General features: G+C 46.1%; 1 protein-coding gene across 2 annotated transcripts in view; it reads right to left on the reverse strand.

The window, feature by feature from the left end:
* Window positions 1-24,047, reverse strand: part of HCN4 (hyperpolarization activated cyclic nucleotide gated potassium channel 4) — a 123,082-nt gene that overhangs the window by 12,449 nt on the left and 86,586 nt on the right. The window contains exons 4-6 of one of the 2 annotated variants that reach the window (XM_081838747.1): window positions 13,537-13,755; window positions 2,540-2,686; window positions 1,632-1,872 (exon numbers count right to left, since the gene is read on the reverse strand). In XM_081838747.1, the coding sequence (XP_081694873.1) occupies window positions 1,632-1,872; window positions 2,540-2,686; window positions 13,537-13,755 (607 nt within the window). The remainder of the gene's footprint in view (window positions 1-1,631; window positions 1,873-2,539; window positions 2,687-13,536; window positions 13,756-24,047) is intronic. The other variant, XM_081838748.1, reaches the window with a different exon arrangement.

Consider the following 24,047-nt stretch of genomic DNA (forward strand, 5'->3'; position numbering starts at 1 on the left):
GACATTTAGGAAAATCAGCCTAAGGCTTATGCCAGTTAAGGATCTGACCTTTCTAGCACCAGGACTGAGCTGCACAAAAATAAAATCTGTACCGTGTTGGGTCACAGCCAGCACTGAGTTTCCAAGGCCACCTTTCTAGAGATCTCTAAATATCAGAAGTTCTTTGAGCCACAACTACTTTTATAGGTTTTCGCTGGATTAACTGCCACAGCTTCCTGTCAAGGAATAGCAGGAATGGTACTTTTGGGAAGATGCATGAAATTATGCGATGCAGTTCCTGGGGAGCCTGGGGAAGAAATCATGACAGTCTACCACGTACAGGATCAATTGCTTATGACACCTCCTGTTAGGTTGATCGGTTTGGGCTCTTAATGTAATCCCTGCTAGCACCACTAGGGGGTGCTATGTGTCCCACACAGATGCTTCTCCCACAAAAGCAGTGTATATATGTAAAAACAAAATAAAAAAATTCCTTCCAGTAGCACCTTAAAGACCAACTAAGTTGTTCTAAGTATGAGCTTTCGTGTGCATGCACACTTCTTCAGATACAGATACTTCTTCAGATACAGATATTTCGTGTGCATGCACACGAAAGCTCATACCTAGAACAACTTAGTTGGTCTTTAAGGTGCTACTGGAAGGAATTTTTTTATTTTGTTTTGACTATGGCAGACCAACACGGCTACCTATCTGTAACTGGATATATGTAAAAAGTTAGAGATAAACCCACTGGCTTGGCTGTTATATTTTATGTTATTTACCTTTTGATTCTGGGTGTTTTTGGTATGGAGATAATAATTCAAATCTAGTGAAACAAATGGTTAGGGGGGAAATGGGATTTATGGATAAGCTCACAGCATTATGCAGTGCATTTTTAAAAATGCATTGGTATTATAAAGGTGAGGGTCTGTTGTTCAGTATATTCAAAATGAATTTGGGTATAAATGACTTAGGAGTATTTATCCAACATTCTCTGTTCACTAATGCAAGAATTCTTGTGCTGGAAGACTGGTGAGTTTTAATGTTGCACTACAGAGGACACCAATGCAACAGTTGTGCTAGTGAAAATTTGTTGTGCAACAGATTCTGCAATCTGTTGGGCAACAAAGTAAACTGCTTGTGCATTCTTTTTGCACAACAGTGTTCTGCTGGTGTAAAACGTTTCTGCTAAGTGACTTTAACTTAGGGCTCCATTGGATGCAACTCTGTGACACTACATTTAAAGGTAAAGGTAAAGGGACCCCTGACCATTAGGTCCAGTCGTGACCGACTCTGGGGTTGCGGCGCTCATCTCGCTTTCTTGGCCGAGGGAGCCAGCGTACAGCTTCCGGGTCATGTGGCCAGCATGACTAAACCACTTCTGGCAAACCAGAGCAGCGCACGGAAATGCCGTTTACCTTCCCGCCAGAGTGGTACCTATTTATCTACTTGCACTTTGACGTGCTTTCGAACTGCTAGGTTGGCAGGAGCAGGGACTGAGCAACAGGAGCTCACCCCATCGCGGGGATTCGAACCGCTGACCTTCTGATCGGCAAGTCCTAGGTTCTGTGGTTTAACCCACAGTGCCACCCGCATCCCTAAACACTACATTTATGAAGCTATAAAATCCATACAGGGCAGGCCTTGCTTACCTCCAAAGTAGGAACCATCAGCCAGCTTGGTCTCCTTGTTGCCTTTGGTGAGCACACTCACCACCCCGTGCTGGATAAAATACATCTTCTTTCCGATCGTCCCCTCACGGATGATGTAGTCGCCCGGCTGAAACACCTCAAAACGCAGCTTGGTCAGCATGGATGTCACAAAATTGGGGTCTGCGTTGGCAAACAGAGGCATGGAGGCCACAAGTTTCCGGCAGTTGAAGTTGATGATCTCCTGGTCGTGAGAGAGAGGGTGGGAATTCAGTAAGTGGTTGTGGTTTTATTTGCTTGTTTAAACCAGGGGTGGTGAATCTCAGGCCTGGGAGCCTAATGTGGCCCTCCAGACCTCTCAGCCAGGCCCTTAAAACTCTTCCCAGGTTGCACCCACTCTCCCCATCCAGAAAAAAAGGAGATACAGTGGTACCTCAGTTTTTTAGTATCTCGGAAGCTGAACGTTTTGGTTTTCGAACCCTGAAAACCCGGAGGTAAATGCTTCCGTTTTCGAACGCGCCTCAAAAGTCAAACAGCTTCCACTGTGTGTTTTTCAGTTTTCTCAATTGAAATCAAAATTCTGTCCCTCGGTTTCCGAATGTTTCAGAAGCCGAACGGTCTTCTGGGATGGATTACGTTCAAAAACCGAGGTACTACTGTACGCTTCTTATTTGAAAGCTGTTGGGATTTTTCCTTCCCTATGTGGACATTAAAAGATTTAACCAATCAGCAGGTTAATCAACTTAACACAAAGCTGCGAGTTGATTAATCTGTTGACCTCTTGCTACGTTTTCTTTAATAGGCCTAACTCTTTAGTGTTCCGGACACACTCTTCAGTCCCCAATGGGGTCCCCCCCTTGTTGCATAACCCCTCAGTCAGATGCCGGCTGCCCCTCTCCTATACAACTCACCTCCCTCAGTGGCTCGCTCAGCTCTCCCAGGATGCTCTCCTCGTCAAACATTTTGCCCTGGTAGCGGTGTTCGTAGTAGTCATGGATCCTCTGGCGCATCTCAGCTGGGAGCTTGTGGAAGGACATGTACTGCTCCACTTGCTTGTACTGGGTGGGAGGAAAACAGGAAAGGAAGAGGCTTTAAACTGGAGTGTCAAAATGGACCAGGGCATACTAGACACACACACACACACACACACACACACACACAGCCCTCCTGGGACTGCAGGAAGCCATCACATAGAGTGTCAGAAGCTGTTTCAGAAAGAGTCAGGTCAAATTGGTCCAGCATCCCAGAAACCTAGTGCCAGCCTTTCCTATGCATATTCAGAGGTAAGTCCCACTGTGTCCAGGGAAGCTCTGGATTGCAGCCTTGACTGACTTTTATAGGCTTGGCATAAAGAGGCTGAAACCCAGAGCAACCAATCTAATGATGCACACTCACATTTTTTAAAAAACAACAACAACACATCCCTAATGGCAAAGAGAGGGAAATGGAGACAGTGGGTAATATAAGAAGACCACCCAGGACTAGATCGTTAGTGACAATTCCTGGTAAAACCAACAAAGAGGCAAGTTGAAGATTATCAGATGCATAGAATAATCCACCCAGAGTGGTGGTGGTGGCCTTGTAAGCAGCGACTTCAGAAAGGAACTGGGGGTTGGGGAAGATAAGGGAAATGCAATCAGAGCCAGAATGTATGCAAGACAAAGGCCAATGATAAGCCCAGAGGCTCCAGTGTTGGACTGCAACTCATAAAGAAGTTCAACTCCATGCATCTGGGCCTGAATACAGAAAATGGTTTCCTTTCCCACCAAACGTGTTAATTAACTCAGCGCTGCCAAGCTGATTGTTTTAATAACTACCATTGCTCAATTACAGTTCATTAACAAAACAGAGAATTTTTTGTGTCACAAAACATTTCAGCTTCCAATTGCTTTGTAATCTGAGGGTTATACTTCATGCATTTGTGAAGTGGACTCAAGGTGATGCCATCATAAAAATTGTTAGCCTTTAGGCTCCTTGTTGCCCGTCTGGAAATTCTTTCTGATAAATATTTATGGGCAGTTGGTTGTTTTAGTACCCAATGAATTGTTGCTATGGTTGCCATTATTATTATTATTATTATTATTATTATTATTATTATTATTAACATATATCATAGAAGAGGATAAGGAGAGTCTGATGGATCAAGCCAATAGCTCCTCTAGTCCAACTACCATATTTTTCGCTCTATAAGACGCACCAGACCACAAAACGCACCTAGTTTTTGGAGGAGGAAAACAAGAAAAAAAATATTCTGAATCTCAGAGGCCAGAACAGCAAGAGGGATCGCTGCGCAGTGAAAGCAGCAATCCCTCTTGCTGTTCTGGCTTCTGGGATAGCTGCACAGCCTGCATTGGTTCCATAAGACGCACACACATTTCCCTTTACTTTTTAGGAGGGAAAAAGTGAGTCTTATAGAGCAAAAAATATGGTAGATCTGCAAGCAGGATCTGAGAGCAACAGTACTCTGCCCACTTGCTGTTTTCAGCAACTGGTATTCAAGCGGAGCAATGCCAACCACTGATGAAGCTGGAACATAGTCATCATAGCTACTAGCCATGGATAGCTTTATCCTTCAAAAATTTGCCTAATCCTCTTTTGATACCATCCGAGTTGGTGGCCACCATTGCCTCTTGAAGAAGCAAATTCCATAGTCCAACTATGTGCTGCATTTCTCTGCCCCGAGTCTTCCAACATTCAATTTTGTTCAGTGTCCACTAGTTCTTCTGAAAGAGGAAGGATTAAAAAAAACTTTTACCTTTCCACTTTCTCCATGCCAGGCATGGTTTTCTAAACTCTTACTTGGCTTTTCTCTGAACTAAGAAGTCCCCAAAGGGAGCAGGGGGCTGAGACACCTCTTCTTTACAGACAAGAAGAAGACCCACAAGGTTGGACATCATCTTGAGTTTTCTTCCCTTCACTGAGCTAAAAGTAAACCCCATTTTGGGGACAAATCTGCCCACAGCCCTTCTCTTGACTTTCTAGAATATGTTCGCTTAGTTGGGAAGGACACATGTCGAATGCATTCTTTCTGATCTGTTAACGGTGGAGATGTTGGGGAATGCCGGTGGGAAGCCACACAGAGCTTTGAGCTTGTTAATAAAGTAAGTATTTATTAGACCCATGGAACAATGCACAATTATTAAATTGCATACTTGAAAATGTAGCACATGAGAAGACATGCACCCCGTGGACCTGTTTCGTGTCCCCCCGTGCCATCATTTCCTGCCCTGGAATGAGGCCTCTGTGCAGGGCAGGATTTCTAAAAAGCCAAGGCAAATCACAAATCTGCCTGGAAGTCATGACCTCAGAACTCCTCTTCTCAGCTATGTAGAGGCTAGTTATAATTGCACAGTGGTGCGGGAGAGGCACTTTGCACATGCCCAAGGGCACACTTGCAGAACAGATCTCTGTATGACTAATTAAGAGCATTACCCAGAAAAGACTCATTAGAATGGATGTAGCTTATTACCACATCCCATGGCCCAGGGTTGAACCCTAGCTTGAAAAAGAAGAATTCTAATGCATGACACATCCTGGCTTGGATTAAACTCTACCAGTGTTTTCAGTGTTGCATTTTCATGCATTTTAAAGACCCATCTGTCTTTCATATGAACATAGGAAGCTGACTTATAATGAGTCATACCGTTGGTACATCTACAGCAGATCTGTCTACACTGGCTGGCAGCAGCTCTCCAGGGTTTCAAACCAGGCATCTGTGACGTTAACATATGAGAGTGCTGGAGGTGACTTAGTTAAACAAGTTACCCAATCAGAACCCAGGGGGTGGAGTCAGAGGGACTATAAAATCAGCTCTGAGAGGGGCGAAAGGGGGGAGTTCGTTGGGAGTTGGGTGGTTGGTTGGAGTGGGAGTGAATTGGGATAGAGTCTGGGAGTAGGTTGAGTTAGTGTAGCGAAATAAGCTGAGTCAGGAACAGTTAGCAGCTAGGAAGACAAGTAAATATCTGAGAGGTGGTTTAGTGAGTGAGAGCAGGTAGCGGAAGTTACAGGTCTGGATAGGCACCCTATGATTGTAATTGACCGATACCGTTTATGAAACCACACGCTTGTTAAACTGCAATAAATAAACAGAAGTTTATGTTCCAATTTAAACCTGACTGGACTCAGTATTGTACCAGGTAGGGCCTGGGTGGTGGCAGCGAGAAATCAAGTGGTGGCACAGGGATCAATAGACAGTGAAATGTCCGGGGACCCTGTGTGTTCGCCACATCATCTCCTCCAGCCCTACCTGGGGATTCAACCTGGGGCTTCTTGCATGCAGAACAGATGCTCTAACCCAGCCTTTCTCAACCTGTGGATCCCCAGATGTTGTTGAACTACAACTCCCATCACCCCTAGCTAGCAAGGCCAGAGCTCAGGGATGATGGGAGTTGTAGTCCAACAACATCTGGGGACCCACAGGTTGAGAACCGCTGCTCTAACCCAAGCTAACAACCTGTCTCCTTTCAAACACAGCCCTTCAATTACAGCAATGAAGGGTCAAACTATATGTTCCACATAACTTTCCCTACTCCAGAAGCAGCCACAGACACTAAGTTCTTGAATAGGGCATTGCAAGTGAAGGGAGAAGAAGGGGCAGCTTAATCTTTCCCAGGAGGTGGGTTTCTCCCCACCACCAACCTCTGGGGAAAAGATACAGGACCCTTACTTGGCCTCAGAGCTGCATTGCCAAATTTGGAGCGCAAATTTCAAAGGGGCTGTGTTTCAGCTCACATATTGTATCAGAAAGTGCAGATTTGAAAGATTCAGCTTTAAATGCAAAGGGAATCACATTTCTCCATCCCTCTACACCGTTCCCTGCAAACACGAGAGTTACTCATTTGCTGCTGGGATGGCCTGTTCTAGCATGCCTTGCATGATAACCACCTGATGAAGCCAAAGATCAGGGAGGACGGCTTAATGTATTCAAGGAGGCAGAGTTGGTGCTGATGGGGTTTCCTGGAACTTCGCTGCCTCTTGTCTCAAGCTGCCCACAGCTAAGATGGTCAAGAATATTCATGAGTGCTGCCACTAATGACCCAAGTCAAATGGTTCACCAGCGCTCTTAGTGGCTGGAAATCAATTACACTGCTATTAACTAATGGCTCTCTCTTGTAGGAGCACCTCACAATGCTTAACATTGTTCTCAGTGTTGGATGTGCCTCTCTCAGGAAAAAGCAGTATGGCCTCCTGTCAGCCGCCTAGATGCTGTTTTACGGGCATCTCTAAAACTACAATGTTGTCTCTCCAAATACCAAACTGGGACACTAGGGACAATAACAGGGTATTGCTAGCTACTTAAAAGTACTTAGGACTATGCTTGTTGGAGCAATTTGATTGAATTTGCATTTAAAAGTAAATCTACGAATTCACACTTCCAGAAACAGGACAGAAACTGAAAGGCAGCCCATCTTTTGAAATTTGCACAAATTTTGCAATGCAGTTCTGCAGCCAAGCCATGTGTACAAAAATGCATACACCAGGGTAAAGTGAGGCGAAACATGCCTACATTGGTGAAAGCAGCCTACAAAAATGCCTTATATTAGGGAAATGCTGCTTTGCAAAAAGGTGTGGCTTAGGAGATATTCACACTAAAACACTGGTGGATTTTCATGAGGATGTTTTGAATCAATCAATCAATCAATCAATCAATCACAAACTGAATTTAAGATTGGAAAAAAGAGGGGGGAAATAGAGAAACTAAACCAATAGATTGACCTATCCCTAGTATGAAGGCATGTTTTCATCTCTGAACTTGATTCTGGAGAATAGATAAAGAAAGAGCTTTAAAAAACACATCGAAAAAACTTGACAGCATCAGAACCTTGTACCAGGTAAGTGTCATAATTCTTCCTGTTGCCTTTTCCTTGTACACACAGGGCAGTCTCCTGCAGATGCTCAAACGAGGGTGACAGAACAGTTCTGTGAATATTTTCCACTCCAAAGAGGGACAAGGCTAACCAATGGAGCTGGAGTCCTAAACACCTCAGGACTCCTACTCCCATCAACCCTGTCCACAGGCCATGCTGACTGGGAATGATGGGAGCTGAAATCCAACAATATCTGGAGAGCACTGCATTGGCTAGCTTTGCCCTAGGAGCATCACACATTTTGCTCATTGTCCTGCCTTGCATTTTTGGCCAAAGCTGAAGAGCTCAGCTATGGCAGCAGATGGAGAAGAGAGGATGGGGCTTGAGATAAGATGGCTTGATGAAGAACACACATTTAAGAAGTTCATTTACTCTAGCCTTCCCCAAAGTGATGCCCTCCAAATCTTTTGGACTACAACTCCCATCAGCCCCAGTCAACTTACACAGAAAATTTGACATTCCATGAAGCAAGTGGTCTGGCTAGTTTTGAACGCTTCTTCCTGAGATACTTTTTGTCTACAGTTTCTTAAATGAGGGCAGAAGTTCACAATGTGACCTTCCCTTTGCAGAAATAAAGAAATAGCAGAGTCAAGGAAGGGCTTACTATGTGATCTTTCTGAATGTGCATTTTAGGTCTAAGATACCCAGAGAACAACTCCCAGGCAACCCATCCTTGTTGTTTCCAGCAGGGACAAGATGATGCAAAGATGACTTTTTAACACCCCTTCTTTTTTCTGTTTCAGATTTTCTGCACCAGACCTTCTCAGTCTGGTGCCCTCCAGATGCAGTTGAACCAAAAGTCCTGCCATCCCTGACCACTGGTGGTGCTGGCCATTGCAGAAGGGAGTTGTAATCTAAAACATCTACTGAGCACCTGGTTGGGGAAAGCTCTGGTTGGTCCACTCAGCTGCAAACCTTTTGAAGCCATGCTGTTCTGCTTAAAATATCCTTGGATGCATACATGTTCCTAAACTGAATGGTTGGAACTGTAAATCACCCAGTGTCCTCATTTCAAACAAGGCTATTCAGAGTTCTAGCAAGGCTGGCTGGAAGTAAATATTCATTAGGTGTAGGCCATCCTTTGCCCCATTGTCTCCCACAGGAAATTGAATAATCTCTCTTCTCGGTGGCTATATTTCTTCAGACACCCTGGGGAAATAACATTTCTTTGAAACACATCCAAAGATACGTCTCGTGAGACACCGTTCGATCGATCTGCTTATGCCTGAAAGATATCCTGACACAATGGGGTTGGATCCATGCAGGGCTATGTTAGCATAACGTTCCTGTTCTCAGGTGTTTGCTTTTCATTAAAACCCACCCTCCTCCTCCTTCCTCTTCCCTTGAGATCTGTCGCCTAGGAATCCATCCATCACCATATTGACCTGGATCAAGCCAGAAAGGCAAGCTCTACAGCTGACTTCAAAATTGGTTCAAACTTTTAAGGAAACACTCACCTAATATGATTCACATAAGGTAAAGGGACCTCTGACCATTAGGTCCAGTCGTGACCGACTTTGGGGTTGTGGCACTCATCTCGCTTTATTGGCCGAGGGAGCCGGCGTACAGCTTCCAGGTCATGTGGCCAGCATGACTAAGCCGCTTCTGGAGAACCAGAGCAGCGCATGGAAACGCCGTCTACCTTCCCGCTGGAGCGGTACCTATTTATCTACTTGCACTTGACGTGCTTTCGAACTGCTAGGTTGGCAGGAGCAGGGACCGAGCAACGGGAGCTCACCCCGTCACGGGGATTCGAACCGCTGACCAGCCCACAGCGCCACCCGCATCCCATGGATCACATAGCTTTTCCCTATTCACAGTGCTCTTCCTTTACTTAAGGACACTCTGGGTGGGATTCGACGTAAAGTTAAGTGGGCTATGCATGTGTAGAACGAGATCAGTTTATGCAACATGACATTTCCCCTCTCCCCTCCTCCTGTACACCTCCTAAACTTATTTGGGCTTTTCCTCAAACCTCCAGAGCAGATTTAGGGGGCACAGGGTGGGGGGTGACATAATGAAAAAGTCCCATTGTGTGAGCAGACTTTGCTCCAAGCATAAAACAACTTTGTTGTATCCCACCCAAATGGTCACTATATAGGGATGGGATTCAATCACCTAACAGCAATCTCAGGTTGCACAATTGCAGTTGACTTCTAGCTCTTGGGCAAGGAACCCACCTTCCTCTCTCCCCCAGATGTCGATAAGGAAAGTGATACAGAAATGCACTGGGAAGTGTAGGGTAACTTTTGCTCAATGCAGCATTGTCTAACCTCCCCACAAACATCAGAACAAATCAGAACGTTTTGTAAGCAAATCATGACCAGATGCTCACTAAACAGATCATCTGGAAGCAGCCTTATTACCCTGATAATTGTACAGTGGTACCTCGGGTTAAGTACTTAATTTGTTCCGGAGGTCCGTACTTAACCTGAAACTGTTCTTAACCTGAAGCACCACTTTAGCTAATGGGGCCTCCCGCTGCTGCCGCGCCGCCGGAGCACGATTTCTGTTCTCATCCTGAAGCAAAGTTCTTAACCTGAAGCACTATTTCTGGGTTAGCGGAGTCTGTAACCTGAAGCGTATGTAACCCGAGGTACCACTGTATTGTGTTAGTCATTTTGTAAACCACTTTGAGGTTTTCTACAATCAGGCGGTGCATGCATTTTATGAAATGAATAAATAAAATAAGTAAGATGCTCTCCCACTTTGGTTCCAGGCATAATGCAAAGTGCTGCTTCTGATCTTTAAAAAGACCTAAACAGGCTGGAACCAGAGCAACTGAAGTTTCTCTTGCTCCTGTGTAAACTGAGATGATCATCTGACACACCACTTCAGGCACCATTACCTGCAGAGGTAAAATGCATGACTACTGAAGAGAGGCCTTTTTCTGTGATCCTAGGAAAAGCCTGTCCTGTTTTCATGAAATTTCAGTGGGGAAGTTGATTTGTTTGGTTAGTTCATCTGCCGCTGACTTTTCAGCTGCTGCTCTTATTGTCATTATTGATGGGCATGTCTTCCAGTTCTATTCATATAGTTTTAATGTTTTTTAATGAAATTTTGCTAAGCCATCTTGAACTGCAACTATGGTTGAAAGGCAGTGCCCGGTTTATTATAATAAATCAATGCAGAAAAAGAAAATCGTAATAATGAAGGAAGATTTGGTATCTGAGGGGGATAAATATTTGATACATACACTTGCTAAGTTTGCCCTAGCAACTAGGAAGCCCAAAGAATTGGACATAAATTTTCCTTGCAAAATGGTTTACATTGTGCTGGGGACCCTCTATGGAGAAAGCAGTTAGATACTAGCTTTTCTCCCTCTCTCATAACACTAGGACCCAGGGACATCTAACTAAATTGAATGTTGGAAGATTCAGGACAGAGAAAAGAAAGGACTTCACATAACACACAGTTAGACTATGGACTTCTACAAGGGGCAGTCATGGCCACCAACTTGGATGGCTTTAAAAGAGAATTTGACAAATTCATGGAGGAGAAGCTACCACTGGCTACTGGCCATGACGGCACAGCATTTCTGAATACCAGTTGCTGGAAACAGCAGGATGAGACAGTGCTATTGCTCACAGGTCCAGCTTGCTGGATTCCTAGATCAGGCAACTGGTTGACCTCTGTGAGAACAGGCTGCTGGACTACATGGGCTTAATCTTTGGTAAACTGTCAGACCACTATCTCCTCCTTGTGTTTCTCCTGCACCGTATTCAGAATGTTATCTCCCTGTACCTGCAACATTTTTCCTCCAGAAAACACACTGCACTACCACTTGTACTGATGCTAAAAAACAACAACATCGCAAATAGGTGGAGCAGGAGGCAGTGACAGGTGGAGCCAACTCATTTTGGTTTTGCCCCCATCTTCATCTCGCTTGCCTAGTTCTGCAAGGGACAACACTGAGGCTGAAGAGGAAGCTGGCTGGCAGGTAGGCAGGGCTACCCCTGAGGAGGATGAAAATAAGTAAGAAGGCAGGCAGGTGGCAGCTGGCTGAGTGCAGACCGAGGTTGGTAGAGAAGCACCTCACCCACCCTAATGGAGCAGCCTCCACTGGCTATGGCACCATGGCCTCTCTTGTGCAAGCATTTGTAGAACAGCACCAGCAGCAATTTCCCTTCCACTCCTGGATCCAGCACGTTCTACTATATATATATATATATATGTGCATCCCTATCTCTTGTCACACACAGAGAGACATTTGGCTTCTGTCCTTGCCATCGTCAATTATTTCTATCCACTTATCACTACCTCCAGGTGCAAAACAAAAGTTAAAAAGACATGTTTCTGCCCGCAGATCTGAAGTAACACACTGGGGGGGAGGTGGTAAATGTGGAAATGTGGAAAACGGCACACTTAGCCGGTCTCGTCCCCCAAGATGTTCAGCGGGACAGATGGGGAAGCACCCCTTGGGCCCAGAATCTTTCCTGGTGCCTTCCTCTAATGCAGGCATGGGGAATACTTGGCCCTCTAGATGTCACCGAGCTACTACTTCTGACAGACTCCTGTGTGATTATCTTTCATTTTAGGCAATGCTAGTGATGTTTGAAGGGACGCGGGTGGCGCTGTGGGTTAAACCACAGAGCCTAGGACTTGCCGATCAGGAGGTCGGCGGTTCGAATCCCCATGACAGGGTGAGCTCCCATTGCTCGGTCCTTGCTCCTGCCAACCTATAGCAGTTCGAAAGCACGTCAAAGTGCAAGTAGATAGATAGGTACCGCTCCGGCAGGAAGGTAAACGGCATTTCCATGCGCTGCTCTGGTTCGCCAGAAGCGGCTTAGTCATGCTAGCCACATGACCCGAAAGCTATACGCCAGCTCCCTCGGCCAATAAAGCAAGATAAGCGTCGCAACCCCAGAGTCGGCCACAACTGGACCCAATGGTCAGGGGTCCCTTTACCTTTACCTAGCAATGTCTGAATGAGACCAAATGGGTGGTGGGGAACTCCAGGCAGCTCCAGCTTCTAAGCTTTTGAACTCTGCTATTCATAGATACAAATTATGAGCCAACCAAGTTTTATTTTTAAAGTCTATCAGAGAACAAGGAAGCATGAACCACTGAACAGCAGGTAATAATTTTGGACCTTGGTAGGTGGTGCATAGGGAATGTAGGAAGCTGCAATCCACAGAGAGAGAGATTATTATGCCTACTCTGATGGGCAGTAGCTCTTAGGGGCCTCTGGCTGAGAGAGGTTTTTCCCATCAATTGCTACCCGATCCTGTTGAGCTGGAGATGCCAGGGGCTGAAGCTGAGACCTGCATGCAGAGCACCATGGCACAAAGGTCCCTCCCCAGAATATGTGAGAGGGGAAAAATCAACCAGTCACAGAGTGCCCAGTTATACCAAACTACAAAGAGCCCCCACCCCAACTCACAGCCCCCCAAAATAGGAAATCACAACAAACTCTACACCAAAACTCAGAAAAGTCAGAGCCAAACCCCACAGACTGACCTAAAAATGTGCCTGTTCAACAACACATCGTGGCATGAAGCAATCTTAGCCAAAAAGCAGAGGCACATAGACAAAATACAGACACAAAAAACGTGTTGTATCCACACACACACACCCCGAAAAATGTGTGTGCCAACGCCCTTCCCAGGACACTCCAAACACCACCAATATCCCCCCAAATAGCCATCAGAGTGGAATGGCTAATTTGCTAGTGTAATTTATATGAACGGGAGCTGGCATAATGATTCTCCTTTTCTGCATGCATCTGTATGGTTTTCATGGGTCTTCTTGCTTGTACACAACCAAATTCTGCTGATTGCACATGACAAAGAGGTTCTTAGTATCCAAGGGGGTGTACACACCTTACATGTAAAGCACAATTAAAGCACATGACTCCCCCCAAAGAATCCTGGGAACTGTAGTTGACCCATCACAGAACAATTCCCAGCACCCTTAACTAACTCGCTCAAATGCTCCTTCACTTGTAGGGTAATGCTGGCTGTTTGAAAACACACACACACACACACACACACACACACACACACACACACTGCAACTGTCCACAAGGCAGAGTAGCTTACCTTCTCCTGATACTGCCGACGCGAGGAGTCCAAAGACTGGATGAGGGCTGTGGCGTGGCCGATGAACATGGCATAGCAGGTGGCCCCGACAATCATGCTCAGCATAGTGAGCCATACGTCAGACATGCCTACTGGGGCTTGCTGCCCATAGCCGATACACAGCATGTGGCTCATAGCCTTGAACAGCGCATAGGAATATTGCTTCCCCCAGGAGTCATTCTAAAGAGACAGACAGACAAGAGTTACAAGACACGAGGAAGACAAAGCCTGCGAGGACTTTGCAAAACAGATCTGCACATACAGTTGTACACTGGATCCCAAAGACCTTGCGAGTTGAACGTTTTGGCTCCCAAGCACCGCAAACCCAGAAGTGAGTGTTCTGGTTTGCGAACGTTCTTTGGAACCCAAACGTTCTTTGGAGCTTCCTGCAGCCAACCAGAAGCCGTGCCTTGGTTTCTGAACATTTTGGAAGTCGAACCTTTGGGGAACTGCCAGGGCCCCTGCACCTGGCAGAATCCTGGCCTGGCACTCCAAGCAGTGAGACGTGGCTGGATCTGTCCACCCCTTTAATTTCCCCACAGTGCACCTGACCTAGAATTGCTTTGGGGCATTGTGTGAAAATAAAAGACTGGGCAGACCCCATCAAGCAGCGCTGCTTGGAATTCTGCCTTTGCAGGCAAGTGAGCTCACCAGGGTCCACAGAGAGAGGACCTGCTCAAATCAGGAACTGGTCATGAAGAAAATCCCCCCTTTGGAAACAGAGCAGTATTTGGAGATGAGGAGCACCTTTTGCATCCTAAAAAGGGCAGGCTTTTACACAGAAGATAGGCACAAACAAATATTCCCCCACAGACAATTATGCACACAGATGATCCAATGACATGCAGCTTGACCATGTGCCAGGAATCTTTCACACCCTATTTTATACCGCCCGTTGCCAAATTTACTGTGCAGACGTTACACCACTGATTGCAAAATCCATTTCGTGCTATTTTACAACATCTATTGCACACTATTCTGAACCATCTGTTTGCAAAATCCATTTCACGCCGTTTTACACAGCCTATTGAAAAATCTATTGCACTCTGTCAACATGCCTTTCCAAAACAGGTAGGCGCCTCTTCCAGAAGACTTCCCTGCATTAAATGGTGTTGCTTTCATTCAAACAGCCTCATGAAAACATGAGCACGCCTTCTCATTCAGCAAAGGGCATTTGCTAAACTTCCGGCACTTTCTAACAGTATCATCTGCACCCCCTCACATCTCATGATGGGGTATTTCCCCTGAAACCCATAAAATGTAGACTTTTTAAACCTTCCCCTGTGTTTAACCACCTTTCCCACCCCACATAATGAGAATGACGAAAGGGTGTGGTCGTTGATTATGCTGGTCTCCCTGTTCTGCTTTTGTATTCCTAATTAATTCACCTGATAAAATAATGATCAATGAATCAATCTCCCCTTCTGAAACACGGAATGGCACCCCTGATACAGAGATAAGTATGCAGCAGATAAAATGTGGTAATCACACCAGAGCTTGAAACCCGGCCAACTAGGCGTTCTTAAAACAATCAGTTGCTGGCTTTTACAAGTAGCAATACTTACTTTTAACAGTACATTGCAATCACCAGCCCACCTTTAAAATGCTCCTTGAATAAGCACAATTCCTAGGAGTGTGCCGAATATTCTCAAATTTCAATTGCAGGGTCAGAAACAGAAAGATTGTCTCCCCAGAAACACTTGCTTAAGTATTTTATTTTATTTTATTTTTAAAAAAATCTGTTTGCCGCTATTGTTCCATTTGTGTACAATAGTTTCAGCATTATCACCCCCAAACCCCCCTGCTCCTTCTTCATTCTGGTTTAGTCAGTCACATTGGTGAGCATCCGGTAAGGGATTATGTAGCAAAAAGATATGTTCTGTATTCAAATCCAGCCATGTAACATCATCACTTGGGGCAACTAAGAGTGAAGGCAGGGCTTCCTGGAGGAATCACATGGATCATAGGAGTCAACTCCTAGGGGTCGAGGTCCCTTTGTCCCCCCATAAAATATTTAAGGGGGCCAGGACTTCCCAAAGTTAATGGGCACTATGTTTACTACCCCTAGCCGATGGGGAAATGAGCCTACAGGACCTATAAATTCATGAGGGATAAGACTATCAGTGAGAACAGGATGCTGGAGTTGATGGCCCACTGGCCTAATCCTGCAAGCCTCTTCTGATGTTCTCATGACCTGCTAAGCCCAACTGAAGACTTGGGGCCCTTTTTCCCTACTGCAGCTCTCAGCATTGTGGGAAGTGCTCCTGTGCCATGTAATAATAATAATAATAATAATAATAATAATAATAATAATAATTTTTATTTATACCCCACCCTCCCCGGCCAGAGCTGGGCTCAGGGCGGCTAACACCAGTAAAATTACAGTAAAAACATAATAGGGGGGGGGGGACCCCAATTTAAAATACAGGTTAAAATGCAATTTAAAATGCAGCCTCATTTTAAAAGTAGCCCATAGATCAAAACCATAAGGGGAGGGAAACATAAGGGTCAGGCTGAGCCCAAGCCAAAGGCCAGGCGGAACAGCTCTGTCTTGCAGGCCCTGCGGAAAGATGTCAAGTCCCGCAGGGCCCTGGTCTCTTGTGACAGAGCGTTCCACCAAGTCGGGGCCAGTACTGAAAAGGCCCTGGCCCTAGTTGAGACCAATCTAACCACCTTGCGACTTGGGACCTCCAAAATGTTGTCATTTGTGGACCTTAAGGTCCTCTGCAGGACATACCAGGAGAGGCGATCCAGTAGGTACGTGGGTCCTAAGAATTTGCTTCTCAAATCAAAACAGAGCAGGATGGAATGGCAGGATCCACGGCTCTGTGCCCCCTGAGGCCTCCTCTTTCTCTCTGGCATCAGTGGAAAGTTACCGAGATGTCACCCCAGCCATTGGCCGTGCCATCGTGTCACCTTGCAACATCAGTCAGGTTCAAGCAAGGTTTGGTCCCTTGGAGAATGGCAAGTGCCATTCAGAGAGGATAGCAAACAGATCAAGGGCTGGTGTTGAGTTACCCTGTGAACAGCCTGTTCTGATAGGCACCATTGTTCCAAATCGTTGAATGGGCAACCCAACAAAAGGGCCACACACACACAAACTCGAGAGCTTCACAAAGAGACACCTGTCCTTTGGCGCCAACCTGTCTAGGCTAAGTTTGCTAACAATGGGGATGGCATAGGGGAGAAACCCAGGCTTGCTCTCCAATGCCACTGGGATCCTTTGGTTACCACCTCTGAAACCCTTATCAGTTCCCAACTCCAAGTGTCCTACTAAAGAGAAAAGGGCTGGAATGGAGCCATCTTTAGACCTGGCCATCCCATTGCACAGCTAAGGGCAGTTAAGATTCTGGTGGGGTCTGAAAGCCACAAGTCTAGATCCCTTGCAAAGCAGGCACTGCCCTGGTGCCTTTGGGCAGAGAAGAGCTGCTCTCTCCAGGCCACTCACCAGCAGCAAAGGAGAAATCCCGTAAGAATGAGTGTGTTTGAAAAGAAAGGCACCAGGACTTAAACGTGTGAGGAAGTTGAGTCAGGTTCTCGGACCTCTTTGCATGCATCCCCTAAGCCCAGACATGTGGAACAGAGATGGAGAACCCTTTCAACTTTGGGGACTGCCTTCCCTCCTGGCCAACCTTCCAGGGGTCACATGACAGAAGCAAATGTGGGCAGAGCAACGAAAGTCATTTGTACCACTGTGCACCAGGCTAGTTTCCACACACACTTGTAGGCAACTCTCTTTTCTCCACCCAGACAACCAAAAAAAATTTATCAGAATTCAGGGACACATTACATCCAGGTAAAAGAAATTCAGGGAGGGTGTGTAGCAGGGCAAGTAGACCGTGTGGCTAAGGAGAAGGTGCAAACTGATCCTGAGGGCCACATTTGAGAGTTGGGACTGAGGTTTTCCACTCCTGACGTAGATGACTCAGAGTCACCCATCAGATGGCTGTTCAGAGGCGATCTCCTCTTCAGCCATGGCTGCATGCAACTGCATCCTTGAAAAGGAAGGATTGTATCCTTATGTGACCCAGCCTCACTGGATTTTATTTGTGCATCTGTTTATTTCTATTACACTCTTAATCCGGCCTATCCTCCATTGAACTGAAGGCAGCACACATGGTATTCCCGTTTTAACCTCACAACGAGCCTCTCAGGGAGGCCACACTGAGAAATAGCAACAGGTCCAATGTCACCCCGTACGACCTGTTTATCAAGCGTTCATTCCGATTTGCTTGCAGGGAGGTTAGATGACCTTGCATTAAAACAAGTGCTATCCCACACTTCCCAGCTGATTTTACCTACCTCTTTCCCCATCTTGAGAAGTCTTATGTATTGGGGGAGCAGGTTTGTTGCACAAGACCTCCCCGGTCAACGTTCATTGTGCAACCTGGATTTGCCAGCATGCGATCGAAACCCACCAGAAAACAGTGACAGTCCAGAAGTGCCCTCAGCAAAGCTTTGTCTGTGAGCAGGCATTTCAATTCAGGTCTCCCTGGTCTAAGCGCGGCACTCCTGCCACAACACCAGAGCTGCATGCAAAGGTGGCAAAATGCTTCTGTTTTGTGTGCATCGTCCACAATGTGGATGTGGAGCGCTGATGGCACTTCAAAAATAGATCCCTATTTTAATGAACAGATTGTTCCTGCAGCATTATGACACATCTGTACTGCTGCTTTTATGTAGGAGAGGTGGCGGGTGAGTTCTGGCTTGGCGCCAGGGCAACGATTCCCAAGGGGAACCTTCCCTTCCTGTTAGGAGGTAAGAAGGAGACTCAAAGCTGCATTTCCCAGGGCAGGTGCTTGGCACTGGGCACTGCTGCTCAGAGGAGCTAGGGCAAGGGCTAGTGGACTGGTGGAATAGTAAGCCCCTGGCATCCCCAGCTAGAGAAGGGCTGAGAGATCTGAAACCTGGGGGAGTTGCTGCCAGCTGGGGCTTATACCAGCTTCTCCCAACCTGTTGGCTTCCAGATGGTTTTGACTACAACTTCTATCAGCCTCTGCTGGTATGGCCAAGTTGGAATACTCTAGAACAGGGATGTTCAACAGATCAATCACAATCTACTGGTAGATCCTTGGGAGGTTTTGGTAGATTGCGGTCGATCGCTGGGTCCCTTTCCTTAGTGTTCATAAAATCGAATCCCCTCGACCCGCCCTCTATTGTTGCAGAACGGAAGATGGAGTTTACTCAGTGAGGCTGTTTGTTTCCCAGTGAGTTGTTGGTGAGTGGCTGTTTGTTCATCTTTCTCCCCCCAAACCCTTAAAAACAGGGTTTTCCTCCTCCCTAAAAAAAAGCTCAACAACTTAACAACTTTGACCTGAACCGCCCAAAAATGGGGGTAGATCACCGCCAGTTTTGAATCTGTAAGTAGATTGCACTCTCTTGGGAGTTGGTCACCCCTGCTCTAGAAGAAACTTGTAAAGGGCCCTGAACAAGTTGCTAGGCAACGGAAAAATTCCCCAGCAACAGGTGCTCTTATCAGGGCATGCAATCAACTAAGACTGGGTCAGTGTAAATGAGCATGTGGATGAGTCAGCATTAGGTCTTTGGCTAAAAAGAGGAAAAGATTGTTGTTTCTTCATTTGTTTTTGTTTTCTCTTTATTAATGACCAGTGTAAAGTTTTGTAAATAATAAAGGCTCTGAGAAACAGAAGCCAATGGCGTTTATTTCTGTAATGGGGATTTCACAAAGAGATAGCTGGAATGCTGCTGATGTTGATGTAAATAAGTTAAAGATGCAGGGAAACTTTTCTGTAAAAAGAACTCTGCTGCTGAAAGAAAAGAAAAGCCAAGAGTAGATGCCAATGGTCAGGGATGATGGGAGTTGTAGCTTGATAATGTACAGAAGGCAGTGGCGGCTGACTCCCATTGGGGCTGGTGGAGCAGAAAGCAGAGATCCCAGCAGTAGGTGGAGCAGAGCCAATGGCAGACAGAACCAATAAATGTTACTTTTGTCCCCATCCTCCACCTTGCTGAGGTCTACAAGGGCAACGCTGAGGCTAAGAAGAAGGAAACTAAGAGCCCCAGCCACCTTCTGGGCTGGTTATATGCAAGAAGGCAGGTGGGCAGTACTGAGACTGGTGGGGCAGGACCCATTTGTCCTGATGGACCAGCCTCCACTGATGGAGCCCATGTTAGGCAAGGTTGGTGTGGACCATACCAAGCTAGACAAACCAATGGTTTGCCTTGATAGAAGGCCATTTTCTATGGTGTTGGGTCACCCTGTTTTCTGCTTCCTGCCATAGCAGGGCCCTAGTGTTGGTGTTTCAAATCCTACATTGGCTCCCAGTACGTTTCCGAGCACAATTCAAAGTGCTGGTGTTGACCTTTAAAGCCCTAAACGGCCTTGGCCCAGTATACCTGAAGGAGCGTCTCCACCCCCATCGTTCTGCCCGGACGCTGAGGTCCAGCGCCGAGGGACTTCTGGAGGTTCCCTCATTGTGAGAAGCAAAGCTACAGGGAACCAGGCAGAGGGCCTTCTCGGTAGTGGCGCCCGCCCTGTGGAATGCCCTCCCATCAGATGTCAAAGCGATAAATAACTACCTGACATTCAGAAGACATCTTAAGGCCGCATTGTTCAGGGAAGTTTTTAATCTGTGATATTTTAGTGTATTTTTGGTTTCTATCGAAGCCGCCCAGAGTGGCTAGGGAATCCCAGCCAGATGGGCGGGGTACAAATAATAAATTATTATTATTATTATTATTATTATTATTATTATTATTATTATTGACATCTTTATTACAGCTACATTTACTCCTGCTATAAGGCAGTAACAATCAGGCCCTCCTTTGTGTTGCAATCGCTGTCTGAAGCCTGTCAGAGATGTGTCAATTCGTCCATTTAGATGTTCCAATTCACCAATTCTCCACTGGCCAGGCCTGGGCTATACCCAGGATTGTCATTTAGGGATGCTGCCCGGTTTGGTGTGACAGCCAAACAGATGAAGGGCAGGCCGTCCTTCGGTTACAACCATTCCATCCAGATGGTGAACATCTAGCCTCAAACCAGGGGGAGCTAACCTGGTGCTCTCCAGGGGCTTCTGGGACACAACTCCCATGACTGGCTCTGCTGGAGTCCAACAACAAGTGGATCAAGATGTCTGCAACACAGTACCAGAAGGGGAAAATATGGACTCGAATAAAATAGACTCCTCACAACGGAGCAAAGCTCAAATAAAACTAATATCCAAGGTTGGGCAGGAAGCAAAGCCTCTAGGCGATCAGGTAAATGAGGTGAAAGGCTGTCCTTCTTATGTCCTCAGGGCTCTGCTATGAATGGGCAAATCACTCTGTTTCCACCTCATGTCACATTTAGATGTGTTACTCATGTGTCCATTTCATCACATTTCTGCATTAATCTGAGACTTTGCATTAGCCTGAGATTCTGCTTTGAAATGTTATCAAAAGGTATGTTTCTAAACACATGTTTTTCCCCCCAAAGTACACACTTACAAATACATTTTGATGGATGGATTTTTAGCCAAGAACTGCATTTGGGAAACGTGAAAGCTGGCGAATAGCTAAAATTCTCATCTGAACTTTAGTCTTAGAGGTAAGGTATCAGAGTTTGCAAAATTCAAAGTCCTTAAAACACTCCGTAGTCTCAGGGCTGCATATAAATTCAATACATACATACATACATACATACATACATACATACATACTCTCCCTCCCTATATACATAAACCTGCAAACAGTTGCCCCAGGACTGTAGCATCAAACAGAAGCACACTCTAGCCTTTGACATTAGCCAGGGGACTAAGGACCACTGGGGAGTTTGACCCCCTGCTTTCCAGGAAGAACATCCTACCACCGGGAAGAGGCACCTGCTCCATTACTTACTTTTGTTGTTTTTTCTTCCCCATTCCCCATTCCCCATTCTGAAAAGGGCCATAGCTCAGGGGCAGATCATCTGCCTTGCATGCAGAGGATTCCAGGTTCAATCCCCACTGGCATCTCCAGGGAGGGCTGGAAGAGACCCCGGCCTGAAATCCTGGTGAGCTTCTACCAGTCAATGTAGTAGACAATACTGAACTAGATGGACCTAATGGTCTGACTTGGTATAAGGCAGCTTCCTTTTGCATTCTGTTTATTAGAATGTGAACCTGCAAAGCATATATCTTTTAATATGTGCACAGAGCTTATAAAAGTTTTGGTGTTTTACAAGCAGCAGCAGTACTACCCAAACTGTCACAATAGTGAACATTAGATAAAGATAACAATAGTTATCAGAATAATTTGGGATACATGGATTCCCCTCCTTCCATCATTATATTCTGTGGGTTTACCTTATTCTGTAAGCTTCCTCTTTTTGTTTGTTTCAAAAGCACATTTTATTCTTTCCTAGGGGGAATTTCCAAAAATTCTGAAATTGGAGCATGTACAGAGCCAACCACACCCTTATTGGCAACCTGCCATTACAGATGTGTACGTATGTACGTGTGTGTTGATAAAACACTTTTTTGGGGAAAAAAATATCTTTCTCCCCCCTCTCTTTATAATAGAACTTCGCTAGTTTCCCAATGAAAGTGAAAAATGGGAGTTTCAGGGTGGACAAGGAATAACTTCACATAGAATACATGAAATTCACTGCTGCAAGAAGTGGTGGCCAACAACTTGAAATGGCTTTAAAAAGAGATTGGCCAAATTCACAGGTGATGTGCTAAATCTATCAATGAATGCCAGTCATGATGGCTCTACATTAACTCCGTGGTTGAAGAAGAACAGAAGAAGAGCCTGTTGGGTCAATGGCCAATGGCCCACCCTGTTCTCACGGCAGCCAGCCAGATGTCTGCAAGCAGGATCTGAGCGCAACAGCTCTCTGGCCACTTGTGATTCCCAGTACATTGCCTTAGCCATCCATGGAGGCAGAACACAGGTGTCATGGCTGGGAGCCATGTCTTTGAAGGCCAGTTGCTGGCCATCACCAGCAAGTCCGCTCTACTTTACCGTGGGGAGGAGTTGCAGTGGACCCCGGCCACGTCAGCGACTGGCCAGCCAATCCACTGGCTGGTGGGGGCGTGGCCAGGGCCATTTAAGCTGAGGCGTGAGCCGGAGGGCTTCCTCTTGGCTCGCTTCCTCAATCACTCTCCCTCCCTCCCTATTTTGCAGGTTTTAGTCATTGGCCTTGCTATGGACCTTGGTTGGTCGCTGTTGAGGGGCCTGGTAGGAATTTTTCCACTTGGCAAATTGGCACGGGCCATTTGGTTTTCGCCTACCTCGTAGCAATTGTCACAACTTTGTTAGGTTGGTGGTTAGGCATTGTTTGACCTTATGATGGGGGAGGGAGGTGTGGCCATCACCTGCCCCTCCAAGCTTAAGGGTATTCCTTTAAAGGAATCCTGGGGTGTGGATCTTGTTCAAAGCCTGGGGCAGGGCTAGAGCCATGACACGACCCCGCGGAAACACCAGGGGGAGCTCAAGTTGGTCTGCATCGATGGGGCTCCCCCTTCTGGTGGTTTACCCTTACCGGACTCCCTGCCCAATGGGCAGGAGTCAGATATAGTCGGGTCCATTCAATGCCTAAGCCAATACCGCTCACATTCTGTAATCAATGAAGTTGTGGCCAAAACCTGCCCAATAACATTAACCTAATATCTGTGTCCTTGTGTGTGTTGTTCTTCAATGAGGGGGTGGTTTCAGGGTCTCGACACGCAAGAGACTGCTACTGCCATCATGCCCTGCACAAGGGCTTCTCAGATGTATCTGAGTGGCTATCGAAGGAAATGGAAAGATGCTGTAGACAGTTCTTTGGCTGCTCTTTTGGCATGATTACATTAGGATTATTTTTATGCAGTATTTTACTGAGACACCTTCTGTGCCCTGGCTCATTGATGAAATGCCATGCAGAAGGAGCAATGTTTTGTGTATGCGTGCAGGAGGAGGTGGGGACAGGGAGAATTAAAGCTGGATGTAAATGTATGCGCAGAGCTCTGTGCAAAATTTGAGGGTAAGGAATTAAAAACAGAACAATAGAAGACTCTGAATCTATCTGCTCCACTTTGGAAATATGTGCAGCTAGTTCACGACACCAAAATCAGAGAAAGGGTTTCATCGTATCAGAAACACGTCTGTGCCTAGGATCTGAACCAGGATAGGAAAGGACTGTGGCTTAATGGCAGAGCACAGGTTTGCATACTGAGGGTCTCAAATTCAATTCCTGGCGTCACATGAGACCCTGGGGAGCTGCTACCAGTCAGAGCATGCAATATTAGGTTAGATGCAGAAACAGTCTGACCTCTTATAAAGGCAGCTTCCCGTGCAGGTTGCTGAAGGATAACTTAACAAGCAACCATCAATAAATAATATTGCAAAGGATTAGCTGTTTGGTGTGAGATGCTGAGTCCTCTCTGTTTCTGCTGTGCAAACAGAGATGCTATTTGGCTTCTAGCTAACAGTGAGCCCTGAGTTTTCTGCTGGATAGGGCCTGGCACTAGGAATGTAAGCTGCCTTATACAGAGGAACACCACTGGTCC

The sequence above is a fragment of the Podarcis erhardii genome (genome assembly GCF_964252035.2).
Source record: "Podarcis erhardii genome assembly, chromosome: 14".
Classification (NCBI taxonomy): domain Eukaryota; kingdom Metazoa; phylum Chordata; class Lepidosauria; order Squamata; family Lacertidae; genus Podarcis; species Podarcis erhardii.